The 20635-nt window shown below is 33.0% G+C and overlaps 6 protein-coding genes across 9 annotated transcripts in view; 3 read left to right on the forward strand and 3 right to left on the reverse strand.

Annotated features, from left to right (window-relative positions):
• Window positions 1-5681, forward strand: part of Rpl18a (ribosomal protein L18A) — a 110362-nt gene extending 104681 nt beyond the window's left edge. Inside the window, exons 2-4 of the mRNA XM_076894807.1 lie at window positions 4360-4389; window positions 5013-5192; window positions 5270-5681. Coding sequence (XP_076750922.1) covers window positions 4372-4389; window positions 5013-5192; window positions 5270-5605 — 534 coding nt within the window. The 5' untranslated portion in view covers window positions 4360-4371 and the 3' untranslated portion in view covers window positions 5606-5681. The remainder of the gene's footprint in view (window positions 1-4359; window positions 4390-5012; window positions 5193-5269) is intronic.
• LOC143423413 (uncharacterized) lies at window positions 81-3927 on the forward strand. 2 transcript variants are annotated; one of them, XM_076894741.1, is made up of 8 exons: window positions 81-488; window positions 580-691; window positions 770-2368; window positions 2482-2496; window positions 2657-3017; window positions 3094-3383; window positions 3464-3575; window positions 3650-3927. In XM_076894741.1, exons 1-8 carry the CDS (start codon window positions 476-478, stop codon window positions 3770-3772), a joined length of 2625 nt encoding a protein of 874 aa, XP_076750856.1. In that variant the 5' UTR covers window positions 81-475; the 3' UTR covers window positions 3773-3927. The 2 variants fall into 2 exon arrangements, with proteins under 2 accessions (XP_076750856.1, XP_076750857.1); XM_076894742.1 differs by lacking the exon at window positions 2482-2496 and having other exon boundaries at window positions 83-488.
• A 981-nt stretch (window positions 5682-6662) lies between the features above and the next one.
• LOC143423442 (F-box only protein 6) lies at window positions 6663-8053 on the forward strand. Its single transcript, XM_076894799.1, has 3 exons — window positions 6663-7242; window positions 7329-7472; window positions 7561-8053. The coding sequence occupies exons 1-3, from the start codon at window positions 6688-6690 to the stop codon at window positions 7747-7749; spliced, it is 888 nt and encodes a 295-aa protein (XP_076750914.1). The 5' UTR covers window positions 6663-6687; the 3' UTR covers window positions 7750-8053.
• Window positions 8054-8197: 144 nt separating this feature from the next.
• Window positions 8198-11920, reverse strand: In (inturned planar cell polarity protein). Of its 2 annotated transcripts, none has more exons than XM_076894740.1 (11): window positions 11678-11920; window positions 11294-11597; window positions 10990-11208; window positions 10792-10863; window positions 10454-10710; window positions 10277-10366; window positions 9863-10205; window positions 9443-9780; window positions 9036-9364; window positions 8779-8945; window positions 8198-8683 (listed from the first exon to the last, which is right to left on the reverse strand). In XM_076894740.1, exons 1-11 carry the CDS (start codon window positions 11833-11835, stop codon window positions 8198-8200), a joined length of 2763 nt encoding a protein of 920 aa, XP_076750855.1. In that variant the 5' UTR covers window positions 11836-11920. The 2 variants fall into 2 exon arrangements, with proteins under 2 accessions (XP_076750855.1, XP_076750854.1); XM_076894739.1 differs by having other exon boundaries at window positions 10936-11208.
• Window positions 11921-12201: 281 nt separating this feature from the next.
• Window positions 12202-14610, reverse strand: Fzy (cell division cycle 20 protein fzy). Of its 2 annotated transcripts, none has more exons than XM_076894774.1 (7): window positions 14450-14610; window positions 14179-14366; window positions 13989-14062; window positions 13616-13907; window positions 13246-13543; window positions 12856-13172; window positions 12202-12758 (listed from the first exon to the last, which is right to left on the reverse strand). In XM_076894774.1, exons 1-7 carry the CDS (start codon window positions 14560-14562, stop codon window positions 12430-12432), a joined length of 1611 nt encoding a protein of 536 aa, XP_076750889.1. In that variant the 5' UTR covers window positions 14563-14610; the 3' UTR covers window positions 12202-12429. The 2 variants fall into 2 exon arrangements, with proteins under 2 accessions (XP_076750889.1, XP_076750888.1); XM_076894773.1 differs by having other exon boundaries at window positions 12203-12758; window positions 13989-14083.
• An 828-nt stretch (window positions 14611-15438) lies between these two features.
• Xmas (RRM_XMAS2 and SAC3_GANP domain-containing protein xmas) lies at window positions 15439-20402 on the reverse strand. The gene is made up of 3 exons (XM_076894723.1): window positions 16588-20402; window positions 16207-16488; window positions 15439-16125 (listed from the first exon to the last, which is right to left on the reverse strand). Exons 1-3 carry the CDS (start codon window positions 20262-20264, stop codon window positions 15546-15548), a joined length of 4539 nt encoding a protein of 1512 aa, XP_076750838.1. The 5' UTR covers window positions 20265-20402; the 3' UTR covers window positions 15439-15545.
• Window positions 20403-20635: the final 233 nt, after the last annotated feature.

Genomic DNA, 20635 nt, shown 5'->3' on the forward strand with positions numbered 1-20635 from the left:
ATATTAATTTGTGAAAACCGAACCATTAACGAATAAAGCAATTCTATCCGTCAATATCTTTATTTCCTCAAATGTGTAAATACTTAAGATAAAACCAATTATACTTGATAGCTTTGCAATAAAATTAGTGTACATTGTCAAGTACGTGTAAGTAAAGTCATGCATTGCAATAAGCCATGTATTTAATTTATGAAGCATAGCAATTGGTTGGTTCTAAACAACTAACCTAACAAAGTAACGAGCCAAATGTATAGTGACCGATCACAGTTAATTCACGGGCAATTTTTCTTTATTTCTAAAATTATTTTAACGTAAATATATTCCTCGAATATGTATAACTCTGATTTATTGTCAAAAACGAGAAGGTGTTTCATAATTTAGCAGAATTTTGGTGCGACAGACGCTGTTCGTGTAGAAACGTATAATTGACAACAATTATTAACAAAGTGTACATTTTTATTTGTATATAAACGCAATGAATCGTGAAGGTAAATCGAAATTTTTAAATTTATCCAAAGCGAAATAGTTATTCGAAAAAAAGGAAAATTTTCTCAATAATCAATGACCATTCTTTTGCAGAAGAAATGAGTGAATCGGAAGAAGAATGTGAAAAATCTAAAAGTCCATCGATAGAGTCTCAGAGATCCATTAGAAGTAGATCTAAATCAAATTCTGCAAGCCCCTGTGCAAGGTTTTTGAATTTTTATTATCCAAACAATTGTGCGATATTACTTATGACGCAATAAAACAATTCGACCATTTTTTTCAGATCCAATCAATCATCGCCCGTACAAGCAGCATCGCCAGCTTCTGTACTTTCCAATGCCAATTCTAGGAAATCATATTCTAGATCACCTTCGTGTTCACCTTCGAGAAACCGATCGGCTTCGCCTTCTTCTGTTAAAAATCAAAGATCGTCTAGATCTAGTTCAAAATCGATCGAAAGAAAGAGTACCTCGAGATCACGTTCCAAATCTGCATCACCAGATGTAGATGAAAAAGTTACTCAAAACAAGTCACAATCACCGCGCTCAGTATGTTCGGCTAAGTCACGATCAAGATCAAGAAGTTCATCCTTAGCGGAGTCTAGAAAAAGTTCCGATGCAGCGTCACGAGAAAATTCACGATCTAGATCCAGATCGATATCACCGAAACAGAGTAACCCACCATCTAAATGTTCTTCTCCAAAAGTGAATTCTCGTTCTCCTTCCAGGTCTCCTACACCATTTAAATCGCGTTCCCGGTCGAACTCCCGTTCACCTTCTAGATCTCCAAAAGTAGCTGCAGGATCTCGTTCCCGGTCGAATTCACAAAAATCCTTGCAATCTCTATCTCGGTCACCGTCGAACAGTCCGACTCGAAAATCACGTAGTCGATCCACATCTCCTTTAAGAGAGGTAAAAACATCACATTCTCCATCTCTCGAGGGAAAGGACTCGCCATCGTACATTAGAAATAGTCCAAGGCGTTCGAGATCGAAGTCTCCGTCGTTAGATAGGTCAAGAAAAGATTCTCCTACTTCACTAAAAAGTCCGCAATCGAAATCCCAGACGAGTTCTCCAGATAGTAAACATAAAGCTCGATCTCGATCGAGGTCAGGTTCTGGATCAAGAAAACAATCACCTGCGACGTCACGAAAAAATTCTTTATCCAGATCACCCTCAGTGGAGCCTAAGGTATTGTCACGTTCAAAGTCAAGGACACCGACCTTAGATTCGAGACAAGAGTCAAGATCTAGATCACGTTCAAGATCTGGTTCAAGAAAATCGGTATCAAGATCCGTATCGGGATCCCGAAAAGGATCACAATCACCTCAGTCGAGAAAGAGTTCCCGTTCTCGATCAAGATCTAGCTTTCGATCATCTAAATCCCGATCTCGATCTCGTTCCAGTTCAAAAGCATCCGGTTCCGGTACGCGATCAAAATCAAGGTCTCGTTCGAAATCAAAATCCCGGTCGAGATCCGTTTCAGGTTCGCCGTCGAGATCACGTTCACAATCAAGATCAGTGTCAGCTGCTGGATCTAGACATTCGTCCCGATCCAAATCAAGATCGAGATCTCGTTCAAGATCAAAATCTAGAAGATCAAGAAGTCGCAGCGAAGATTCTGAAGGAACTGCCAAAAAAAGGAATAGAGTTTTATCCGATTCTGAGGAAGAAGAGGATGGTGTTAAAGCTACAAAAAAATCAAAACATGGAATAACAGATTCCGATAATGACATAGACGATGAATTAGCGAAAAAGAAAAAAGATGAGGATGGACACGAAGAAGGTGAAGAATCCGAGAATAAACAATTTGATAGCGCCACAGCTAATGAACAACAAGAAAACGAAGACTCTGACGATGGAGTGATCACGGAAGCGGGATTGTAAGTAAATTGGATTACATATTTCATATGTTATGTATAATAAAAACAATTTATGAAATAGGAAAATATGTTACAAAATTTAATAAATATAATATTTCATGTCTGCATATCAGGAGTAGCAGATATCTGTAAGTAGCGCAGTATATGATAATATTTATGCTGAAATAATGCAAAAAAAAAAGAGTAAAACAAGTTACAATTAATAAAAAATTATATGTATCTAATTCAACAAAATTTTAAACGCAAGCACTATTTTAGAACTGTATCATCGAATGTATTAATTTTCAGCGATGATGCATTATCTGACTTCGATCGGATGTTGGCCCGTAAAAAAGAAGAGCAATCACGAAGACGCAAAAGGAAAGATATTGATATTATTAATGATAACGATGATATCATAGCCCAATTATTATCTGATATGAAATCTGCATCAGAAGAAGATAGAAAATTAAATCAACAAAACAAGCCAGCTACTAACAAAATAGCCATGTTACCGAAAGTATTATCACAGCTTAAAAAGCACGATCTCCAGTTGGCCTTTTTAGAGCACAATGTATTATCAGTTTTAACAGATTGGTTAGCACCAATGCCTGATCGATCTTTACCATCGCTAAAAATTAGGGATAGTCTTTTGAAACTTTTGTGGGAAGTAAGTTTACATTTTATTCATCAATGTGCACCTACGCGCGCCTGCATATTAAGAAGTAATCCAATATAATTTACAGTTCCCGCGAATCGATCAAGCTTCTTTGAAACAATCTGGTATCGGTAAAGCTGTAATGTATCTTTATAAGCATCCAAAAGAAACTAAAGAAAATAAAGAACGTGCAGGCAAATTAATTAACGAATGGGCACGTCCTATATTTAATTTATCTGCAGACTTTAAGGCTTTATCGAAAGAGGAAAGAATGCAACGAGATTTAGAACAAACACCTCAAAAACGAAGAAAAATCGAAGATGGTAGTTCTTCTCAAAAATCTCAAGATATTAACAAAGCCCTAAAAGGAGACGCCAAGTATGAATCTTACAGATTCCTTTCAGATTATCGATACATATAACTTTGCATGTATGATGTTATTAATCTTATTTATTCAGACCATTGAGACCCGGAGATCCCGGATGGGTTGGAAGAGCTAGAGTTCCTAGGCCTTCTAATAAAGATTATGTTGTAAGACCAGATTGGAAATCTGACGTTGATATCAGTAGGGTAAGCACTATATACTTATTATTAAATTGATATAGAATTTCGAAATCTTTCATTTTGGTACAATGTTAAAACAGAGTACTAAAAAGCAACTGAATAGATTCGAGAGGCATATGAAAAACTACATCGATAATAAAAGAATAAAAGCAACTAGGAGAGCTGTGGATATATCTATTGAAGGTCGTAAGATGTCTCTATAACGGTAACATTTTTTTCACATCTATAGGAAAAATGTTACACAAGACTTGCAAAGACTGTGTAATTATGCACAGGAACATACAATTTATATATTATACACGTTATATAAATTAAAATTGTAATTGTCACTGTGCTCAATAAAAATGTTGGATACAAATTTCCGTATCTGTTTACTAACGCATTGATCAGGTAAAGCACAGGACATTAATATCAACTTAGCCTATTTTAATTTAACTCTTGACATCCATAATCGAATTGAGATTTCCTAGGCACCTAGTGTAAAAAAACTTCTGACAAAAGCTCCTAGGATCGTTTCCCAGATCTTGTTTCGCCTTATAGTGAAAAAACCAATAATCTTCCCTATGTGGAAAACTAGGTGTTCCCGACACGTGTATCTCCACTAATCCTAAAATTCTAAACTTCTTAATTTCTTATATTCATACTTATCTATTCAAGATAATAAAAAATCGCATATTTAACTATTTATTTATATGTAATTGAACTGTGTATTTCACTAGAAAATTAAATGGCTCCGTTTCCGACTTGGTCGAAGTCGATATGATCTTTTTCCGGTTTACCATCACATTACACGGACGGCAAAATGAAAGCCAAGGGTGAAGTAAGTAAATATTAAAAACTCCACTTAAGAATCGATAAATAAATCAGTTTAAAAAATATCTGCTGCAATTACTATGCTTTACAAATTATACAAATTCATCTGTGAATAGAAGAGTGAGCTAAATTGAGTATTAACAATAACTTAACCTAATATGCACTAATGCCGACACATGTTCAAGTTATAATCTGGAACTTTATTACACATTATGCTTTCCTAAATTTAACTGTGATTTAAAATGGGTATCACTATCGACTGATTTTTGTCTTCATATTTCTAAATAATAAATTGTTATACTTAAAGAATTGTTTGTTAATATCCTTTCGATACGTCAAAGTGTATCGCATTTATTTATCTTCAATCCCTTTCGAAATTGAGTGTACGAACAATATACAAATCTTCGATACATGTTCACGAGACAGACAACAGTTTATTACATGCATAACACTCGATGTTTTGATTTGTATATGTGCGTACACTATTTTCTTCAATAATATTATATGCGTTCTTCAATTGAATAAAGTTTGAGATACTAAGAAACATGAATTTAACGAACAAGCAAGTGTTTAAGTGGATAAAGGTATTTGAATGTATTGAAAAATGATTGTAATAATTTTTTTATCTAGTTGAAGGAGTTCGAAGTAATCGGTCGTAAGTTACCGACTGAAAAAGAAAAAACTACTCCACTCTATAAAATGAGAATATTTGCACCTGATGCCATTGTTGCGAAATCCAGATTTTGGTATTTCTTGCGACAACTTAAAAAATTTAAGAAATCAACTGGAGAAATTGTTTCCTTGAAACAGGTAAGCATTGTTGGGTAAATAAAATGTTTAATATGAATTTTCATCGAACATCTTACTCTAAATGGATCATCTTTCAGATACCAGAAAAGACTCCGATTAAAATCAAGAATTTTGGAATTTGGCTAAGATACGATTCGAGGTCTGGGACCCATAACATGTACAGAGAATACAGAGACCTTTCTGTCAGCGGTGCAGTAACACAGTGTTACAGAGATATGGGAGCCCGTCATCGAGCACGTGCCCACTCAATTCAAATTATCAAAGTGGAAGTTGTAAAGGCAGCAAATTGCAGAAGACCACAAGTGAAACAATTCCACGATTCAAAAATTAAATTCCCATTGCCGAAACGTATCCACCAGAGAAATCGCATGCCACTTTTCAGTGTTCGAAAACCGCGAACCTATTTCCTTTAGATACTTTCAACTAAATGTTTTGTGCGTTCACATCAAATATACCACTCTAAACGAAATAAAAAATCATTTATTCTAATTCTCTGCCCTTTAGCAGGCTGTTTTTATATTTCTACACAAAATGATTAGTTACAAATTTTAACATTCATCACATTACTATATATATTAGTTTTATTGTAATTAATTGTGTAAGAGAGAGAAAGACATATAAGAAACCTATGAGAAAGAGTGAGACAGATGATACCGACCCTGCTGTAGTACCCGTGGCACCATCTCTGTGAAAAGTGCTCAAACTACTCGCACAGCGTTATCGACAGCGAAGTGAACTACCGACAGTAGTGGCGCCATCTCGGTGGAAAGTGTTGAAACTACTCGGGGAATTAGTTCCAGTATTCTGTCAAGAGATAGCGCCACTACTGTAGGTAGTTCACTTCGCTGTCAATAACGGTGTGCGAGCAGTTTGAGCACTTTTCGCAGAGATGGCGCCACGGGTTCTACAGCAGGGTCGGTATCATCTGTCTCACTCTTTCTTATAGCTTCCTAATATATCTTTCTCTCTCTTACCTCTAAACATCGTCAGACACCGACCCACGCGTTGATTTTTATGTCATAAAAGAGAGAGAATAGGCGATGAAGAATATCAGAAAAATTAAAATATAAATATCTAATGTTGCGATTCTCAAAGAAAATGATTTCCAAGTGAATAAGTTGGCTAACACTTGCTGACAAACGTTGGGATCACCGGGCATGGTGTTACCTGGTGCGATAACTCATGGTATGACACCGTCGATGTCAATTATCTCACGTCGAGCTTTATTTTTTGCTCTTTCACGTGCATAAGTGAAAGTTGTGAAACGCAAAGAATATGAAAACCCGCGGGCTAGCGTTAAAAGAAAGTAAAAAAAATAGCGAATATAATTTCGCAAAACTTCAAAAAAGGTTCGCCATCGCTGATCGAAACCATGCGCACACACGCACACCTTTGCGTTTGTGTCACACAGTGTGACTCATACCAGAGAAGAGATTACCTGTCTGATCATACGAAACGCCAGAATTACTGAAACATTGGTTACACGTAAAGGAAAATGGGACAGTCTCATGACAGTAGTATGAATATTCGCGTAATGTTTGATGAGAAAAGCGAAAACGGGCTGATCGTTGGTGGTAAATACTTGCCAGAAGAATTGTTAGCAGAAATTTTCTGCTATGTTGATTATACGTCATTATTAAATTGTCAACTAGTTTGTACACGTTGGAAAATTTTAATACGCAATTATGTCTGGCGTAAAAAAGCAGAAATTGCTCTCGGTCGATCGCTCCTTTTTGATAAGGTAGTACCCTGGGATGCATATTATCTTATATGTAAGAAAAGGCCTTTTGAAAGGAACTTAGTAAAAAATCACTCCGGTGAATATGGGACACAAAAATACTGGAAAATTCTTAGTGATGGTGGTAATCGTTGGAAAGTGGAAAATCCACCAGTTGGAGTACCACCTTTACCAAGTAACGAGCATGTTTTCGAAGGAAAACAATTTTGTTTTGTCACTTCTTATAATATATGTACTAAAGTACAAGTAATCGACTTGGAGAAAGAAGGATTAACATTATACGTTTTAAATAATTTGCAACCTCCAATAGTGGTACTGCTAAATTTTATCAGAATTTGTAAAACCTATTTAATAAGTATGTTCGAAATAATATAATTCATATTTATAATTACATATAGGTAAGCGAGTGGTATAGTTGTCGCTGGGATTGCCCAGGTATCTATGAATGTGCCATACAGTTGTTAACGAAAGATAATAAAGTCATAGATTCCTTTCACATTCGTGATAGCATTGAGGGAGAAAAACAAAATCAATGGCACTATGTACGTGCGCTATATATAAATCTTGTCTATAAGATTAATCACACAGACACAAATAATATATTATGAATTTAATTTAATTTTGGTTTAGATATCACACGAGTTTAAAAATTATAGGCCCGGACTGAGAAAAATTTCTTTTAGTCATGGTGGTACCGATCAGTTATTTTGGGCTGGACATTATGGTTGTAAAATGGCAGGTGCCTGTGTATATGTAAAAGTTCCCTCAGTAAGATCTTTCACCAGTGAGGAAGGTAATATATCACCTGATATAGACTAATAAAATATCCGTAATATAAGATATGTGTCATCTAACAAAGTTAAAATTTTTATTGAAAGTATCAGTAATACTTGTACGATTAAAAATAATTCCAAAACGTTTATGTTATTCAAATTGCAATACTTTTTCTTAACTGCGAACTTTTAATTAAAAAAATGTGATATTTATATGTTTAAATAAAAATATAAAATATTTATTAAATTGTATATAAAAATCGATACAATTATGAGCATGTATAAAAGATAACGTGTAATAATATTGTGTTCTCTCAACTTAAATGAATAAAATATATTATTTGTATGTATATATATATATATGTATATATATATATATACTTTTTTTCAATTCATTTAATATTATGAGAAGAGAGATGAATCAAAGTATTGAAAAAGTTACAAAATTGCCTATGCACTTTCTTCTTTTTTAATTTTTCAAAGTAAAAAAGTATTCATGTTAGCGTGTGAAGTGATTGCAACTTAAATGCTACTTCGATTAAATTTTGTGGAGCAGAATCCTGATAACATACATACAATTCTTTTGGATGAGGAGTTGTATATAGTCGACCAACAACCCAGTAAGCCAAATTCTCCCATTCAAACAGAACACCGTGTTCTTTAACAGCAATTAAACTCTTATTAATCACAGTTTTGTCCATGTCTGAATTCAACATTGTTTTAAATCGCACTGTATTATATAACAGTCTGTGAATGATATGAACACATTTGTTAAAGTTAATGAGAAAGTTATGATTTTTTCCTGAATATTCTAATGGCTTCGAGGACAGAGCAATTCCTTCAACCATATCCAAATGTACATAGTGATATAAATAATTCTTATCACCCATTGTTAATATTTTTGGTACTAAATATTCAGCTTGATTTAGTAAACTTTCTCTTATATTAGATATATCCATGCTTAATATTCGACAATCGTTCTATAACAGTGTATTTTGCACAAATTATAAAATGTAATTTAATATAAAATGTAGGATAGAATGTTTTGGAAAGTTTGCTATATTATGTTGTTTACCTTGTACACATCAATATCGGAGTCACTGTCATCAGAATATCTCGATTTACTAATAATCTTTTCCCTTGTTGCTCGTCTTCCTAATATAGGCATTGCTTCGTCACTTATTTCACTAATTCCACCAGTTCCCTGACTTAACGAATCCTCCGATGTGTGCAGCGAATATACTATAAGTAAAATAGAATTATATTTTTAAATATATATTTTTTCTGCTTTTACTATGGCTGAAAATAATGAAAATGAATCATATTATTTACCAGAACCCAAAGTCACAGGACATTCTTCTGTATTGCGTTTTTTTAAAATAGAAGGTATTTCTTGTGTTTTCTTATTACCACTTAAAGTGTGCAATGATTTAACAGCTGAATTTTGTACGTCAGTTGATTTTATAAGACCTAAAATGTTTTCTGTGATACTAGATGATGATTTTACAGGTACAGAGCCTTCGTAAGCTATTACTTCTGGTCTAGTATTAGATGCGATCCATTTGGCTGCTAATGTTGTTACTCCTATTTTTTGTATATGTTTTAAAGTTTCTTGAGCTTCTTCAACATAAAATATATCTGGACCTATAGTTTCGTTACACCTATAAAAAGATTTTTATAATTCATACATGTATATATAGTATATCACCATGTATTTTTTTAAATAATAAAAAGATTACTTTGCAGTGCATCCACCAGATTCTAAAAGAACTGCTAATAAATCATGTCCATAACCAACCACAAGTAAATACCATTTTCCATTAGGAACAAGTGGTTGATTATTTTTGTTATTTTCCATATTCCCACGATTACATGAAAAAGGATACACCTTTTTCCAGATAATAAGACTTTTTACAGGTTCATTATTTACCAAATTTAGAATACAATTTTGTCTAAGATAAGATTCTATCTCAATCAAATCACTATGGTTTAAGTGGGATCCAAGAAGATAATGTTTATGATAAATGCAGCTGCCTAATATTGTATACAACCTTTGACAATCCATAGGGTCTTCATTCTGAGAAGATCAAAATTACACTTCACATTACTTATATACTCCTTTTACTAAGTATTTTAATATACATATTTAATGTACATGCCCAATCTCTGTAATCCATGGCTTCCATTTCACTCAAAGCGGCATCAATCTGAATTTGCGCATCTCTCGATAATTCTATAAAATTTGAAACTGAGAAAGTGCTTTTAAATTTGTAATTCTCCATAGTTTCAACACGATTAGAAATTTCTATACAAGGGGTAGGAAATCCTGTATTATTCAAATGACTCTTTATATCTAATAATCGTTGAATGATTAAAATAAAGAAATGATCTAGAGAAGATTGATTTTCCTGAGTAGTAAAACATTTTGTTAGCGATGCGTATGTAAATTCTAAAGTTCTTACAATATCACTCGACAAATTGACCGCTTCTTCAAGACTGCAGCTATAGAATGTATATATTTTTGTTAATATTTGCCAATTATACTATACAGATGCTATTGAATGATAACATACCATTTTTTTGGCAGTGCTACTAAAAGTAATTCATCATTCTGAGGTGTATAAACAACATGAATTTCTTCTTCTGCTACCTGTATTGTTGTACTATAAAAGTTATACTATAAAATGTGAATGTGTTTATGTTATACAACTTATTCATTTGTACAAAATAATACAAGCATTCAGTTATACCTAGTAGGCTGTAGCCCACCTATTCCTGGCAACAAATGGTTAAGAGTTATGAAAGCTCCTCTTGCTGTGCACAAAATAGAGTGCATATTTTTCTTTTCAGACCGAGGGAATGTGTACAGAACACCTTGTAGTTCCGGTCCCATCTCCGAAAGTTCTGTAGTTCGTAAATATAATACACCCAATGGATAATCTATTATTGACTGCATCAAATCTTTACTTTCATCCTTATTCATTAATCTTTGTACTAGAGCAGATTGCTAATAATAAAACCAATGTATTACTTATGATTAGGAAGATTTTCCATTATGTACAAAGAAAATTGAAAGTCATATAATTACTTTAGGAGAATTTAATGCAGACAGCGTTGCTGTAACATCAACACCCGCTACTCTTTGCAGTTCTAGTGTTACCTAAATATAGAACAGAAATTGGCTGATAAAGCATTTCATATTTATATGGAATATTAACATTTTAATTCTTACATTCATTGAAACTGTTATTTCAGATAATACGTGATCCAAATTTTGATATGTAACATTATTTGAATTCACACTTCGAAGCCAGTCTCCAATTTTAATATTTTTATTCTTCAATGCTTCTCCGTCTGGTATGAATCCTGCGATCATAACGCGTGTTTTGTCTGAGAAAACACCTGGAATTATCCCAAAATATGCTTCGCACAGTGTAGCTCTTCTTCCTAATTTATGTCGCCTGTCCGGATCGACCCATAAAGTGACTTGTCGAATTTCACCTGCCTAACAAGTACATTATATAAAGTACTTATAGGTCATTTAGATATATAATGAGATTCTTTAAATATCAATCAGAACAACTATCTACTTCAAAGTCTCTGAATGTGACTTCTTTAATGGTATTTCCCTCTTTTCCTGAATTTCCTATATTGTTTGCCGTAGCATTTAGATTGATTTTTTTGTTTCTTGTACTCAAACGTTTGCTTTCTTTGCGTCTTATAAGTCGCATGAGTTTCCCAGCTCTTGTACTACGGCGTCGTATCAATTCCGGCTGTGAATCATGTTTTGGTTCATTGAATGAAAACTGTTCGTTACTTATGTTATCCACTGCAGATTCTACATAAAATAATTCTCCGTTAGGGTCAATCTCTGATTCCCATTCTGCTGTGGAACTACAACAATAACAATTTAAAAATTGCACGACAATATTATATATTTTAGTTGATTAAATTATGAACAAAATTTTAATTACCTATCTGTATCTGAATAATATGATCCGGTACTTGAACCACTGTCACTTGCCCACCAATCGTGTTCATTATCATCTTTTGCATTTTCTGAGGAACAAATTTGGTCATTATATTTACCCTGTGATTTTAGTAATGCATTCTTAGAAACTGTTTCATCCATTTCTTTCTTAAATTCAATTAGAAGTATTCTAAAATAAATGTCACTATGTAAAGAGTGGTTTAAAGCTTGAATTGAATCAAACAGGCATTATAGTAAATATCTGCGTACATATATAGCACGTACATACTTTGTGTTTTGACAGAAACTATATGTTGTTTAAATCAGTCCTGCGAAAGGTTGGATCAAGGCTTAAATGTGTGTGTGTATGCGCGCGCGCGCGCGTGTGTGTGTGTGTACAAAGGTGAGGCAATTTAAAATGTCTTTTACGTTTTTTTAATACGAAAGAATCAATAATTTTAGTTACAGTAAAATGACAAGAAATTCAATTTTAAACAATGGTTGTTTATTTTATTTATGCATACAATGGGTTTTATATAAAAATAACATACAAAATAAATTTATAGATCTATATTAAAATAACTTGATATTTCCAGGTACCAAGCATTTGGAGTTTATTTAGAATTCATTGAGAACACTTAATATTGTTAGAATTGATATGAATCTCCTCACATTTTAAAATGTATGTTATTAGTCAGAAATTTCATTAAAAAAATAAATAGGAAAGATTACTTTGTGCCTATCAATATAGAATGATTATCGAATTGATTGTTTAAGTCTAGAAGCGACAGATTTCATTTCACTTGTGTCTTTCTTTTTATGGGGATCAGGCTGGAAACACTTCCACAGTCTTAAAGTCTCATCAGCTCCTGCACTGAGTATTGTTGTACCATCTGGAGACATTGCTAAATGTAAAACTCGACTAGAATGCCCTGTCAGTTCTGCAACCTTTGTCATTGCGGGATATTTCCATATCGTTAATTGATTTTGTGCGTATCCATGACCGGATACAATCTCCTTGTATGTAGTAGACCAAAGTAAAGAACAGACCTGTGACTTAGTATCTACCGTATTTAAACACGCACCTGTTGTATAAATGTAAATTTTAGCGAAATCGCGCCCAACATTTCTTGTTATATTATATTACAAAATCTCTCTCCCTCTCTCTCTCTCTCTTCCTACCTGTATTACAATTCCAAAATCGAATAGTTCTATCGGCGGTACCGCCTCCGCTTGCGAGAATGTTATTCTGCCAGGGACACCATGCAAGCGCTTTTACAGCAGCTTGATGTTGATTTAACGAATAAAGTGGTTGCGTGTGTGTATGACTGTGTCCGGATATTGGTGGCCATATTTGCAACATATTATCATTACCACCACTTGCTAAATACTTTCCATCGGGTGACCATTTTAAACCACATACTTCTTGGGCATGTGCATTAATTGTTGATATTACATGGTCTCTTTGTCTAACATCATGATGCACTATTTGCCCTGCTCTAAATGAAATGCACATATTGCAATTCTTTAGTCGATATATATATATATATATATATATATAGAAAATTGTACCTGCATCCACTTGTCAGGATATGTGAATTCCAAGAAAGAGATCCTACTCTGGCAGCATGACCATTCATTACACGTACTCTTTTTGCTTGACTACAATCCCATAATTCTGTATTGCCTGTTGTAGTGCCTACAGCTAAATATGGACCCTCTTGAATCCATGCAACAGAACAAACGTAATCATTGCTCTCCAATTCGAATAACTGTTCTATAGTTCCTGTTCCAGCATTCCATAAGTACACATTAGCACCTAATGCTACAGCTAGAATATTACTCTCTGACCAATCAATCAAGTTCAAATCTGAAATATGTTTATTACAAGTTCTCATTACTAATTCACGACAGTGTATATTGGATATCTAACGATTCTTACAGTAATCGTCAATAATTTCAGGAGCATCCAATATTCTATCTGGTGTATAAGGTATATATCTTGTTGAAGCTTTTACACTTGCTGGTGTTTTGCTTTGACTGTACACAACACGTAATGGATTTTGATAGCCTTCTGGTGGAGCTGGTGCTTTATTTTGATAAGACAAAACTCTCATCTGAGTAATATCACCACCGTGTAAATTTTCTCCCATTAATCGCTGCATCTCTCTTTTAGAGGGGCTCTCATTGTCTATCTTCTCATCATCCTTTTCAATGTTTGTCTGCTGCTGTATCTAAGATTGTAAAACTTTATATTACAAACAAATTTTGTTGCAACATTAAAACTATAAAATAAATATTAAGAACATGTATACCTTATAATAACCAAGATCAAAATTAGTGGTTGATCTTGAAGGTATAAATCTATCACCACCACTGGGTGTTTTAGCTGGTGTGCAAGAAGTACGACCTAATTAGATTATATTTAAAGAAAGCACATAGAATGTATCTTTGCTTAAAAATAATTAATTTTTATAGTTGACATTAAAGAAACAGATATCATACTTGGAGATTTTTTACTATTTTTAGAGGGAGTTTTCTTATTTCGAGTATCACTCTTTTTTATCGGTGTTTTTCCTGTAGCAGTGGTAGTAGTAATAGTAGTAGCAGCAGCAGTAGTAATAGCACTAGTATTAATATTTGTAAACGACCCACTTGTAACTTTTCTTGATGAATTAATGCTATGGTTGGTGCTACACAAACATAATTGTGACGATGAAAGGACATTCAATTTTATTTAGAACAAGAACAAAATCATAAAATAATCAAATACTACCTGGAATTTGAAGTTTCTAAACATTTCTTTTGCCAACGTGGAAGAGGTCCCTTAATATTTTCATCCATGCGAGTTAAATTATTTATTTCCTTCATGTACTTCAAATGAGACATTTTCTGGTAACTGGTAATATAAGAATTAAAAGCAACGAATTGAAGAAGTATGGAAAACTGTGTGGTGTTGTTGTTACTTCGATTAATTAAACAATATTGTACTAGAGTAAATTTATTGTAGAATAATTTTAATACACAATAACGGGTACAATTAAACTTTAGTGTATGCAATAATTCGAAAATATTACAGCTCTACCAAGAAAAACGAGACTCTTCATCCGCGCAACTTGGTGTATCAAATGTGTCCAACACCCGATTAAACTTTTCAATGTTTAAAAAGTCCGTTAAAATTTAAAGGTCTTCGTATACCGATGATCCTATAGAGGTCGTTCTACAAAAAAGACGCATCTTCAAAAATAAATCCGTAGATAATATTAAAAATTCCCCTTGCCATTTATTTATATTAATACGATTGTATTTATTTAAATTAATCATGGTTACAGGTAAATAAATATATATAATACATATATTATCGTTTCAGGCATCATATCAGGGCTACACCTGCAGCCTCTGCTCTTTGTAATCTTTAATCTATGTCTTGTGCCTATGTCAAAGGAATCTCATTTAAATTTACTTTTGTGCACAGTTGGTTTCAGAGCTAATGTTAAAGAAATTATTATATTATGACACGATAATAAAATTCTTTAATGTTTACATATATACATATGTTTACATATACAAATGATTGGACTTAAGAATATGTAAACAAAATATTAAATACAAAATACTGCAAAATGTATATGTATCAGTTTAATAAATTTTAACTAATTCTTTACATTGTATTAACGAAAGTCAATTACATATATTAACATGCTTATGCTAAACAGGTATTTTTACATTACTTATTTTATTTGCTTACATACGCGCGCGCACACATCTGTCCAATGTATATACATCTGTTTTATATCATAAATATTGTAGTTCTGAACGTGTTGAAAATCTTTAAAAAAATTGGAAGGAAAACTAAACGTTATAACAATATTTTATTGAGTATATTCAATTTCACTTAGCAAAGCATTCTTTAATTTTTCCTCCAAAGAGTAGCTTTGTTGTCGATGTTCCTTTAAACAAACTTCAATTTTTCTTGAAATGTTGTGCACCTCCATTACTTGACTCTGACTACTTTCACAAAATTTTGCCAATGGTTCAAACTCAGAATTATTTACTTCAGTTTTATTTAATTTTCGTTTCTTCACCATTGGTTCATCGATGTCATTTTCCTTTTTATTTTCTTTTCCCATTCCTGGAATAATTCTTTTCTGTATAATCTCATACTTGGCTAACAAATTTGATTTTAACCACCAGGGTAATGTTCGAAAGCGTTTTATATGACTTTTGTTGTAAATTACTTTCAAATCTTTATCAAGGGAGGAAATTTTTCTTTTAACGATGTACAGTAAAACATCGATAAAATTTGATACAATTGATATACCACTTGTAACAGATAAATTACTTATCATATCGTAAAATATTTCCTCACAGTCAGAAGTAAGTAATACTTTCTGACAGTAACTTGTTATACATCGCTTAAGCATGACATTATTATCTATAGGCCACGGATGCCTGAAAAAGATAGAAATACATTGAATGAAATTCATAACTGACATTAAACAAAGTCTGAAAGGTACTTATAATGTTGCTTACTTCCATTGCGGCAATTTAAAGCTAAACATCACTTCTTCCAGTTTTGCTTTGTAATCTTCGTTTTGCCAAGTATCGTCAAAATATTCATAACTGCACGGCATTGTATATTCCTTTCTAATAAATTTCTTAAACTCTGGAGCAAATTTTGTATACATGAAGGATTCTGGATCTAGTATTATATCTATTAAATGAGTAACTGCTTCATTATGTAAATCAATTATAAACTGAGGCTCTTCTAAAGCATTTAGTAACTTTTTATGGAACGATGAGTTGTCAAATATTCTAGAAAAAAAATGCCAATAAAAATTATGTATATGTATCAGATATGTATCATGTTTTATAGATATAATTTATTGCATAACATTTTGCAAATTTTAATACCTTAACCATAATTCTTCTGTTAAACAGATATCGTAAATGCTTTGTAAATAATCCATTTCAAAAGGATTCTGAGACGACTTGTTCATGGACAACCATAATAGCGCGCTTTGCGTCAAGTTTAAAATTTTTTTCTCAGTTAAATCTTTTTCATGTATAATTGTATATATTGATAAATATCCAGATTTCAATAACTCTTCCAAACTAACAAGAATTTCTTCACTTTGTTTTTCAGAGTTCAGTTCTCCACAGATGATAAACACAAGAGGTATAGCCATAAGTTTATCTCTCAATAATACAGTTTTTGTTAGACGTTTGATAATAAATTTTGTCTCTTCGCTAGCATCTGCTATAAATAGAAGTGCATCTGATCCTATTAAATTATGATCACTGATCAGACCTTCAAAATGTCTAATACAAACGTGTAATGTTTCAATTTGATTGGGTTGATACAATTTTATAATAGGATCAGCAGTATAATCTTCGGGAGATAAATATTCGTTCATTATTTTCTTATGATGCCATAAAACAGTTTTGTTATGTAAATTGGGATAAGAAATAATCAGTTTCCAAAAATAATTGAATTGTGTGCTAATATCTACAAATTTCAAATTCTCTCTAATACCAGTGTAAATTATAAATTCTATCGGCGCCAAACAGCTGGAATAAGGTTTCACATGTTTCGGTTCATCGTGCCTTGTTCGCATATTTTTAATTACCAATCCCTGTTTTGTAGAGTATAATAATTTTGCACATTCATTGCTAGAATATTTTTGCAACCATACAGGTGTACATTCCAATGCTTTCCTTTGCTGCTTTCTCTTCAATGCATTAAGTTTCCATGTATTAAAATACCTTATAATTACTCTATTTTTCATTTTTGTTGACATTTCATATAATTTCTTTGCAGTGACGAGTTCTTCTTTCAATGTACTATCGCAAATTTCAGAAGTTACATCATTTAAAATTTTATTATTGATATCCTCGCTAAATGTGTTACAAATATGTATTCTCTCCATTTCTTCCTTTACCACAGTAGAGCAACACGATTGCATTATTTCTTCTTGCAAAGAGTTTAAAATTTCTTCAGCAGCTTTATTAACTTGTTGCAATCTTTTCCCAAAGGATTCTTCTTTTTCTAATTTTAACTTTTCAACGTTTTCTTCTTGTGGAGTTTGTCTTTTTACTTCTGTCGTATGTGAAATGGAATCTTGCGTTCCCTTTGATGTACTTTTGTTTATAGTAGTTGCGGAATTTGCAATGCTTGGTGATTTAGAAACGTGTTCAAGTGCAAGATTTGAATGCGTAACAGAAAATATTGTTGATGGTGCAACATTGTTCATGGATACATTTCCTTGTGATATTTCAGAAAATATACTCTTGTTTGTAAATGCAGTAAATGGAGATGTATTGCTGCTCGATAGTGGTAGAAATGGCTCTGAAAGTGTATTAGAACCAGCTTTGTATGTTACTGACTTAGTATTAAATATATTAGACGAAATAGGAGATTCATTTGGTTGTTGTTTCAATTCAGAACCAAATGTTTTCACATCTTCTTGGTCTTCCATCTTTAATTTTGCTGATAATGTATACATGTTTTTTCGGGACACATCAATTTGTGCCTGTGACTTGGAGACAAACGGGATATCAGCATCTGATTTTATGGATGTACAAATATTTATACTGGCTTCAGTGGTTGAAATGGGGTTTGATCGATTTATAATATATTCAGTGGTAAAAGTATTTCCAGTATTGATACTTTGACTTTTACTGCAATCGGTTTTTGTTGTGCCTTTATCTGCAAACTCATATGTATCGGTCGATGTAAAAATAGCATATTTATTTTGATCTTCTGCATTAACAGAATCAGGCATTAAATAACCAGAGGAATTAAAACTATTATGAGGTTTATGGAATTTATATGTCTTCTCTGGCATCTCTCCTCCTGCTATACATTCTCCGATGGCCAAATACTGTTTAGTCCTTTTAGATTCTATTAAATTGCAGGCTCTATTTTGTTTTATGTCTAATACAGGCATAGTAAAATTATGTCGATTTAGTAACACGTGTAAACCATCTTTCAAAACGTTCAGTCCTACTTGCTCACAAAAATAAACAGCTTCATTTTCATCTTCAAAACCCAAGATATCAATTAATTTACATAATGGGTATGCTGTTGATGCGGTTCTACAATAAGCTTTAACTAGTACCGACAATGCTTTCAATCGCACTTGATTGAAATATCTTAGTAAGATACATGCATTTAAATACGTAGTCTTTTTGACAAATTTGAAAAATTTATTATAATTATTTGATTCAAGAGCAGAATATATTTCCATTGCAAATCGAACTTCTGATGACTTTTGTACACATGTTGGTAATCTTTGTAAATCCCACATGAAATTGCCATTATTTAAATTTAATAAAATGATATACGCTCGAAATTCAGATTCATTCTTGCAATTAATTCCCTTTACTCTTAAATCATGGTACATGTATTTTAATGATTGCAAACATTTTGTTAAATTGTCAGAATTGATTTTTTTATCAAAAACAGATGGTTCTTCGGCACAAAGTCTTTCAGAGCATATTATATGAAACCTGGCACATTGTTCAACTAATTGTACACTGTCGGTACAACATAATTCTTGTTGTGTTATATCTTTCCGAATTCCTCTCGTCCTGTCCCACAGAAAATGATACCATTCTCCCAAATTTGTCCCCTGTTGATCGCACAGATTTGCTATTTCATGAAGTAAGTAACTCATAGTCATTTTTAGAGATTTTACTGGCCGTAATTCATGAGCCATTGGTTCTTCTTGATCCGCAGACGATCTGGAATATTGTTTAACCGCTATCATGTGATTTATTCTGTATTCATTGGATTCATGTTGCTCGTATAATGCCACTTGTCTTTTTGATTCGCGCATTAAACGTTCTTTCTCAGGACACATATCAGGACATGTCCCAGTCATTACTTTAGCTGCGTCTAATGTGTGGGATTTAACTTGTCGTATCCTTATAAGTCTGTCTCTCGCTTCTAATACCTTATACTTGTCTTCCGAAGTGTGCGCAGGTTGCTGAATTATATTTTGCAGTTCCTCGATAGTAGCATTAGGTAACAGTTCGGATATTTGACTATCGGATTTAAGTTTTTCAGGTTTCACGGATGCTTTTTCTAATCTTGTCATCGACTTTGATGTTGTCTTTGGTTGTTGTGTTTTGTATCTTTTAACCGGGATCCCATCAAAATTAGTTCTTTCGTGTGGATTGTATTCCAGATTTGTCATAGCGTCTAACTCTGATTTAATTTCGTCGTCGGATGACTTGAAAAAATTGGATACAATTCGTGACATAATATTTTTTTCAGGATCTTTCTTCTTTGTAGGACATTTGGGCGACGTGCATAATTTTGTCCACTCTATATTAAACTTCTCACCTAGATAATCACCACTTTTGTTGTAAGCCACATTTGCTTCTTTCTTGGTAGCGTAAATAACAGTAATTATGTGCTTCTTTGGACGAATAGTGATCTTCAAAAGATTTCCAAACTGTGTAAAGTATTCCTTTGCTGTTACCTTTGTAAGCAATGACTGTGGCACGTTTGTACATGTTATTGAATTTTCTGGATTAATTTTAGTAACTTGCGATCTGGAATTTTTCTTTAACTGTTCAAACATTGCTGTGTCTTTAAGTGCTTGCGCGAATACATTAACAGCTGGCTTATAAGTGTTCCTTGATATTTTTGGTTTATATTGTTTCTCGCATGTGCTCAATTGGAAAATAGATAGATCTTCGTTATTATTAGGTTGCGGTACCACCGTCGGTGTAGCAAAGGTAAATACATTTTTATTAGTAACGAACGAATTCGATGTTTGCTCTACATCAATTCCAGTATTAATAAATTTCGAGGAACCGAGTACGTACGGATCGGAAAATATAAATGTTTTTGGAGTTGTGTGCTCTGAAGAATCTTCTTTACACTCCATCTTTTCTCTTCTATTTACTTGAATAACGTCATTTTCCACAGCATCTCTTCCGACTATGTATA

This window comes from Xylocopa sonorina, chromosome 5 (assembly GCF_050948175.1).
Source record: "Xylocopa sonorina isolate GNS202 chromosome 5, iyXylSono1_principal, whole genome shotgun sequence".
Taxonomy (NCBI): Eukaryota; Metazoa; Arthropoda; class Insecta; order Hymenoptera; family Apidae; genus Xylocopa; species Xylocopa sonorina.

Coding starts and splice junctions, on each gene's coding strand:
- LOC143423413 (XM_076894741.1), top strand. Junction 3,018..3,093: donor TTTTGAAACTTTTGTGGGAA/GTAAGTTTACAT, acceptor TATAATTTACAG/TTCCCGCGAATCGATCAAGC. Junction 3,576..3,649: donor CTGACGTTGATATCAGTAGG/GTAAGCACTATA, acceptor ATGTTAAAACAG/AGTACTAAAAAGCAACTGAA.
- LOC143423442 (XM_076894799.1), top strand. CDS start 6,688: ATGGGACAGTCTCATGACAGTAGTATGAATATTCGCGTAATGTTTGAT. Junction 7,243..7,328: donor ATTTGCAACCTCCAATAGTG/GTACTGCTAAAT, acceptor AATTACATATAG/GTAAGCGAGTGGTATAGTTG. Junction 7,473..7,560: donor AACAAAATCAATGGCACTAT/GTACGTGCGCTA, acceptor ATTTTGGTTTAG/ATATCACACGAGTTTAAAAA.
- In (XM_076894739.1), bottom strand. CDS start 11,835: ATGGATGAAACAGTTTCTAAGAATGCATTACTAAAATCACAGGGTAAA. Junction 10,367..10,453: donor GGTGGGCTACAGCCTACTAG/GTATAACTGAAT, acceptor TAACTTTTATAG/TACAACAATACAGGTAGCAG. Junction 8,684..8,778: donor CCGATATTGATGTGTACAAG/GTAAACAACATA, acceptor ACACTGTTATAG/AACGATTGTCGAATATTAAG.
- Fzy (XM_076894773.1), bottom strand. CDS start 14,562: ATGTCTCATTTGAAGTACATGAAGGAAATAAATAATTTAACTCGCATG. Junction 13,908..13,988: donor TTGATCTTGGTTATTATAAG/GTATACATGTTC, acceptor TTACAATCTTAG/ATACAGCAGCAGACAAACAT. Junction 12,759..12,855: donor ATTTTGGAATTGTAATACAG/GTAGGAAGAGAG, acceptor TTTATACAACAG/GTGCGTGTTTAAATACGGTA.
- Xmas (XM_076894723.1), bottom strand. CDS start 20,264: ATGTTTGAACAGTTAAAGAAAAATTCCAGATCGCAAGTTACTAAAATT. Junction 16,489..16,587: donor ACAGAAGAATTATGGTTAAG/GTATTAAAATTT, acceptor TTTTTTTTCTAG/AATATTTGACAACTCATCGT. Junction 16,126..16,206: donor TTTAAATTGCCGCAATGGAA/GTAAGCAACATT, acceptor TATCTTTTTCAG/GCATCCGTGGCCTATAGATA.